This window comes from Setaria italica, chromosome III (genome assembly GCF_000263155.2).
Source record: "Setaria italica strain Yugu1 chromosome III, Setaria_italica_v2.0, whole genome shotgun sequence".
NCBI classification, from domain to species: domain Eukaryota; kingdom Viridiplantae; phylum Streptophyta; class Magnoliopsida; order Poales; family Poaceae; genus Setaria; species Setaria italica.
In genome coordinates, this window is record NC_028452.1 from 24,157,175 (window position 1) to 24,164,385 (window position 7,211).

The following is a 7,211-nucleotide window of genomic DNA, read 5'->3' on the forward strand; positions in this document are numbered from 1 at the left end:
ATTGATAAAGCGATGGTCATGTCAATTTCCATATCAAATACATAACCCAATCTAAGATTTCAACAAAATACATTTCATAAATATAGAGGTGCGATCCGAATGAAACAATTTATAAACGAGGATGAAAAAATTATATGGAGTAATTGGTAAGAAATCTACCTCAACCCGGTAAAGATAAGAAAGTATGTACTACAAATTTACTTTATTATAATACAATTTGAATCAATTATAGGATTTAATTTATACATCCTACATATCCTACATTCCAAATTGTAGGTTATTTTAACTTTTCTAAATATATAGCTTTTACTGTATACCTAGATTTACATTATGTCTAAATGCATAGTAAAAAATAATATATTACAATTTAAAATTTAAAATGGAGGGAGTGCAACAACTTTTACCTTATATCTTCTAAAATTCGTAGGCTGTATTGATGGACTTTACATATGTGTTAAAGCAGATAGGGAGTGCATTGTTTTGGAAAAAATATAGAGCATGATTGGTTCTTTTCCAAAATTTTGGCATGCTAAGATTTTGGTAAACTAAAATTTAGGCAAAAAATTTGCTAATATTTTAGTAAGATAAATGTGAGATGTTGCCAAATATTGGTACCAAAGCATGCTAAAAGTTTGGAAGCCAACTAATCAAGTCCATATATGTAACCATATAGTACATATAGTACCACATTTTTTTCTTCGCCGCTACCGCCCTCCTCTCTCTCCACGCGTCGCCGACCACCGCCACCAGCACCTCCCCCATCCCCGCGCCGCCCGTCGCGGCTATCGGCCCCTCCCTCTCCCCCCGAGCCCTCCCTCTCTTGAGTCTGGAGGAAGAAGAAGATGCTAATAAGTGGGGTCCACTCATCAGCGAGAGAGGGAGAGAGTTGGGTGGGGTGAAATGTGAATGGCAGGTGGAGTCCACTCGTAAGTGTTTCCAAAAGATCATAGCTGTTTCACCAAATGACTTTCAGTTTTCTCACAGCGCCCAACCTACCTCAGCTTTTTCATAGTCCAAAAATTACAGCTACTTTTTTCAAAAGCCACGTATCAACCAAACACAATACCACATTTTTTTTTCGGGTTGCGTACGCTCATCTCTGTCCTAGAAAGTCAGCGGCCCGGCCTGGATCACGTGGGTGGAGCAAATCAATCGCCAGCGAGGAGGCCCCGCTGCGCTGACTAGAGGACACGATTTGAAGAGACCAGCCAACCAGGCCAACCAACCAACCAACCAGGCAACCTGTCCATCACGCCAGCACGCCGCGCGCGACGACCCTTGAAGGCTCGAGCTTTGACACCGGACGCCCGCGCCGACGACCCGGCCGACCATGGCTCTCGCTCCCACGCCACCTCCGCCGGCGCCGCAGCGGCCGACGATGCGGCACTCCTCAGCGTTCCTCCTTCCTCTGCCGTCCTCCTCCTCCTCGCCCGCGCCTGGCGGCGGCCCCGCCGACGCCAGCGTCGCGCTCGTCGTCCTCAACCAGCCGCTGCCCCGCTTCGCGCCCCTCCTCTGGTCCCGCGGTAAGCCGGTAACCAGCCGGCACACGCACTCCCGGCCCGGTGCTCCTTTGAATTCCGTTTGCTTTGCTGGCTGACTAACTCCCCTGTTTCCTGGCGTGGCGGCCTCCGTTCCGTTTGGCTGGACCAGCGGCGGTAAGGGTGTGCGCGGACGGCGGCGCCAACCGCGTCTTCGACGGCATGCCGGAGCTGCTCCCCGGCCAGGACGCCGTCGAGGTCCGCGAGAGGTAATAACGACGCCGTCTCGGTCCACAGCTTTGCTTGTCTGTCCCGTCTTTGTCGATTGCGTAGTAAGACCGGCGGATATGCTTGGCTTTTTGAATGCAAATCCTCTGTTCGAGCCTTGCTGCGACTGCATGCCCGGCATGTGCTTGATGCAATGTGGCTTGGTGGCATTGGTGGCTATGCCAATGCGTTGCCTGCTCTGCTCTAGTGCTCTTGCGGTGTGCATCTGTCATCTGATTCTGAACAAGCGCAAAGGTTTTTGGTATCCTCCAGTAGAAATGATTTAATTTTCTCGGCTATGCAAAAAAACAGCTACTATTGATGCTGGTGCTGGCGTTGGTTGCCACTTCTCGGTAAATCTCGGCCTATTGGCTAAGGTCTGCATTGCTGTTAGTAGTGGTACTGCATTCACTTTGTTATTTGCTATATCATGAACGCATATGCTTGACAGCTTGAGCAGTGACAAGCTTTTTCTTGTAAAGGAAAAAAGGCTAAAAGTTACTTCAAATTGCATTTCCATCGTTCTCTCTAAAAAAGGTGCATTTCCACTGCTGTTAGTACTTAGATAGTGTTTGGTTCGTGCTAAGGTAATGTAAACGTAAAGGAAATCAGATTACAGTGTATTTGGAGGGTGGAATAGGTGATTGCCCTCTTTGTTTGGTTGCACTCTGGTAACGTAATCAGATTACTGTGTGGGTGCTATATCTGATTACGGTGGGGGAGGAGGGGTAACAAGCTTGTATATATATTATTTAGGTAAGGGATTCGATTACAGTGTCAATTGATTACAAACCACCGCAACCAAACATATGTAATGGGATTCGTTACCTTCAGTAATCAGATTACGTTACATTTGAGCCAACCAAACACTACCTTAGTAGTGAATTGTCGTATTTCTTTATGCAGGTACAAGCCAGATGTAATCAAAGGGGATATGGACTCAGTACGACCAGAAGTGAAGGAATATTATTCCAACTTGGTAAACTGCCTTATTCAAAACTAGATATATGGAAAAAATACTGTTTGAACCAGATTATGAGGTACATAGTAGTCAGATGCCAGCTGATACAACTTTCTCATTAAATTGCCACGATATGCAGCATTCTATATGTTTTTAATTCACTGTAGATGTCACTGCTGTTATTTACGTTTCTTCACGCATGTACTTTCTTTGAGCTTGAAAATGATGGCATGTTTGATTGCGGGAGCTTAGTTGTGGGTTACTACGAACACCATAGTGGGTAGGAGCACCCTTGATAAAAAAAAATGTATCTACGTAATTGTTGGAAACATCTGTCCTCATTACAACTGCTCGATAATAAGCAGGAGCACAAGAAGATCGTACACTAGTTTCAACTTTTTAGTACCTCTTTTAGTTTTTGTGATCAAGTGGACATTTTCCATGTACCAGTGTATTCTTGTTGAAAGGAACAAAACACTGGTCTTGGAGTTTTATCCATCAAATGAAGATTTTATCCAAAAGAGGGGATAAATAACAGTATCCTTCTTTGTTCTGACTTCATATAATATTGGTGGTGGTATCGAGTTAAGATACATAGTACAATATTGGTGGTGGTTGCGATTATAGTACAATATTGGTATCTAGTTAAGATTCAGCTAGGTGATTGCGATTATAGTACCTGTTTTTTCATGATGGTTGCTGATTCTTGTGACCTTGACATTTTTTTGTTTCTTCTGTATTGCAAAACCGCATCTCTATCACTGTGTCATGGACGTTCCTGTGTCAAAAATTTATTCTTATTGCATCATAAATTCAATATGTACTAATGAGCTTGATCTTTATATTCCTGCAAAATCTCTCAAAACAAACTCTTATCTTACAGCATATCTTCTAAAACAGTTCTCTTGTGTGATCAATTGCAGGGCACCAAAATTGTTGATGAGTCACACGATCAGGACACCACTGATTTACACAAGTGTATAGCTTTTATAGCTAAGAATTCACCTGTTGCAGGCAAATCTAACGTAAGCTTATCCAACTCAATAATGTGGATTATGCAATTCAAGCTTTACAATATTCTTTGTTACTGACAATGAACAACCCTGCCTTTACAATATTATTGCCATGAATTTTATCTGCAGATCTGCATCCTTGTCCTTGGTGCCTTAGGAGGCAGATTTGACCATGAGATGGGAAATATCAATGTGCTTCATCTCTTCCCAAACATCAATATCGTCCTCCTATCAGATGATTGTCTGATCTTTCTGCTTCCAAGAACACACAGCCATGAGATCCACATTGAACGATCAATCGAAGGCCCCCACTGTGGGTTGATCCCAATTGGCATGCCATCGACAAGCACCACCACCACCGGACTCCGGTGGAATTTAGGTGAGCCTCATCCTTATCTTGCATAGCATTGGTTTAGCAACAGAAATTGACGTTTACAATGCATTTCATCTGTACAGATAATAACAGTATGAGCTATGGAGGATTGATCAGCACGTCAAACATCGTGGAGGAGGACAAGGTGACAGTTACCTCTGATTCTGACCTTATCTGGACAATATCGCTCCAGAAATGAATATTCAGAGTAGGATTATCTGTACCAATCCAAGGTTCCTATTTTGTCTCGTGTTTCACACCACGGAGATGTACCTGACTACCACGAGCAGATAGGACAATATATTCCGTTGCCTTCAATGTTGCAAACCTGATGTAGAGTTAATATATGTAATTTGGCAGTTCTGGTAACAAGATATGGCTGTGCTTGCAAAAAGTTCAACTATGTGTAATGGGCTGTTGAAATATCTGACGTGCCAAGAACTGGTTTCCCAAATACTCATCCAAGCAATGCTCTCTTCTTCACAGAATGAGGTCAGGGGTGAGATTTTCATATGAACACTATGATACTATATCATATATGTTATGACGATCTGATCTCATCCGAAAATCAATAATTACATTTTTTTTTCCACTGGGACATTTCTCAAATAATATCATCTTGGAAATTTCTTTCGACATCAGGAAAAAGGCCATGAGATTTTCTGCCAGGGACATGAAGAATACGAGAACAATTTCCATCTGAAACTGAAACAGAGTCAGTTATCCGAAGTTGCATGACCTTGTGTATCTTGTACATACATCATGCAAAAGTATTTTCACAATGTATAACTTTCTTACTAAAGTAGTTATTTCTAGAAAACAAAATATTGCAGGTCAAAGAATCACAATGGAGATGGGGTTGGCCATAACAAAGTCAAACAACTTGCGGTATCTAGACCCGTATGTCCTAGATAGGATTTCTTTAAACGTATTAAGAAGAATTTCTTAATACGTTTAAAGAAATCCTATTATGATACTATCCATATCTACGTTACTGATGACTCAATGGTTGCCACTATCCATGTGCAAAGTAACCTTAACCCAATTGGATCAGCTTGAAGTAGAATTTTTTCAATTCACTCTAAGAACATAATTCAGTTGTCAAAATAGCATCCTGTTTTCGAACAGTCCATAAGAACATTTCTTTTAGCAGAGGTAGTTACCCGGAATCAACCTCATCGCTCAGCTCAAAAGAAGAAAAGAAAGGAACCTTCAGCGCTTCAACTTTCCGCTTTCTATTCACAAATCCCTCCATCTATATTTATAAGGCATGGTATGATTTGGCACGGTCTTCCAAATAATATTTTGACCATTCATTTATCTTATATTATATTGTTTATGGTTATAAACTTATAATCATTGTAGAGTATGTTTGATTGCGAATCCGACTATATAAATTTTGCATCATAAAAATAAAAAATTAATACTCAAATTATTGATTAAAGATTGCAAAGTTTGAATCGTGCGCGACTTATAAATAAAAATGGAGGGAGTATTACGTATATACTAGAAACTCTAGCACGGCTTTGCCGCGCCCTACTTGAGTTGGGCCAGTGTGCCACCTTCTAATGGAAGGTACAAGGGTATTATGCTTATTTACTTATAATCTTGCAGTGGATGTGCAGTTGCCAATGCAACAGTTGGAGCATAAAAGAGTTTCAGATATAGATATACTGCTTAACATACCACTTTTTGATAGCTACATTTATAATCTCTCATCCCTGCTCACACAAATAAAATTGCACAATCGAAGAGGTTGCTTCATAGAAAATCATGAGAATAAATTTGGTTTTGTAAGCTCTGCTACATGGCAAGAAGTATGGAAAAAATTACTAGCGTGTTTGTTCAAACACCACCTTCAGCCAAATGCGCCCATAGCTTGGAGGCTGGAACTCAATTTTTTTTTTTTTGGTGGTGAAAAGCTTAAGTTATCAACAAGGAACTCGATCCCTCATTCCAAGGAGTGGCCACAATATTAGGGTAAGCAGAAAAAAAGATGCAGACGAAGTTACCAGATCTAACAAATTATGGGAAGTTCCTAGTATGAGGATAGTTTCACAATGCAAAGTAGCAAAAGGTTTAACACACAGGCCATAAACTGATCTAAGCTTTTAACACACAACTAATAAGCTCCTTTCGAACTTGTGCCCCCACAGCATATTCTAAGCAAATGACATTAAGAAGATTTGCATGGGAGTGAGAAGAGTCATGTGCATGTTAGTTGGAACCATGGCAAGCAACTAACAGAGCATAATCTGATAAGTCTTATCAAACAATACATGCTCTGTACAAGCAACTATTGATTGAAAAATTACATCGTTGACGCTATTCCTGGAATGGTCAACTTCACAAACAGGCCAGCTGATGCAACCAATGAACTCAACTGATTCAGCTGTTGAATGCTGAAACTACTGCATACATCTATCACACCAATAGATCATCGCTGGATACATAAAGCATTCACGGCAATTGATACAATAATATGAGGCAAAGCTACCACAGCTGAACTGGTTAATTCATTGCATTCGATTGATCCGCCAAACCATCGAAACAGAATATAATATGCAGCCAACAAATTCGATTAATCAAGCCATTGCGCTCGAATATGCTACCTAAATTCGTTATGGAGCAAACACAAAGTAGCAGACAATTTCCCAGCCACGCTAGCTCTCTAATTTCACTGGTGGCACCTAGGAAAAACTTCCACGGAGCTTGATTTGACTCACCTGTGAGTTGGGCATGGGTCTCCCCTTCGCCGTCACTTTTGGAGACGGGGGCGGGAGCATCGAACCAGTTTGCTGCTGAGGGGGGCGAGGAGGCGGCATGTAGCTGGAGATGGGTGCCGCAGGCGGCGGCTGAGGGAGCGCCGGCACTGCAGCCGCTTGCGGAGGAAGCGCGAGAGCGGGAGCTGGAGCAGCAGGGGGAGGAATCGGGGCCTCGAGGAGAAGATGAGGATGGGCGCCGGGGCGTGGAACAGGTGAACCCTGGGAGGAGCTGGTACCGGCGGCACAGGGAGACTGGGTGGGGGGGGGGGGGGGGGGGGGGGGGCCTGAAGAACCCCCCCCTCTTGGGACCACCAAGGGGAAGGGATTGGGAAGGGCGGGGAAAAATGCCCAAAT

At 42.7% G+C, this 7,211-nt stretch overlaps 1 protein-coding gene and 1 long non-coding RNA gene across 2 annotated transcripts; one reads left to right on the forward strand and one right to left on the reverse strand.

The window, feature by feature from the left end:
- Positions 1–1,216: 1,216 nt before the first annotated feature.
- On the forward strand, positions 1,217–4,495 carry LOC101764298 (thiamine pyrophosphokinase 3). Its single transcript, XM_004962246.3, has 6 exons — positions 1,217–1,523; positions 1,651–1,747; positions 2,652–2,724; positions 3,630–3,731; positions 3,849–4,098; positions 4,176–4,495. Exons 1-6 carry the CDS (start codon positions 1,331–1,333, stop codon positions 4,289–4,291), a joined length of 831 nt encoding a protein of 276 aa, XP_004962303.1. The 5' UTR covers positions 1,217–1,330; the 3' UTR covers positions 4,292–4,495.
- Positions 4,026–7,131, reverse strand: LOC105914143. Its single transcript, XR_001163725.2, has 3 exons — positions 6,819–7,131; positions 4,249–4,791; positions 4,026–4,167 (listed from the first exon to the last, which is right to left on the reverse strand). It is a non-coding gene; the product is annotated as an uncharacterized LOC105914143 (long non-coding RNA).
- Positions 7,132–7,211: the final 80 nt, after the last annotated feature.

What these genes read in the sequence shown, in the direction of transcription:
- LOC101764298 (XM_004962246.3), top strand. Translation starts at nt 1,331, where the DNA reads ATGGCTCTCGCTCCCACGCCACCTCCGCCGGCGCCGCAGCGGCCGACG. An exon ending in CTGTTGCAGGCAAATCTAAC is followed by an intron (nt 3,732 to 3,848) that starts GTAAGCTTATCC and finishes TTTTATCTGCAG; the next exon opens with ATCTGCATCCTTGTCCTTGG. An exon ending in CGGACTCCGGTGGAATTTAG is followed by an intron (nt 4,099 to 4,175) that starts GTGAGCCTCATC and finishes TCATCTGTACAG; the next exon opens with ATAATAACAGTATGAGCTAT.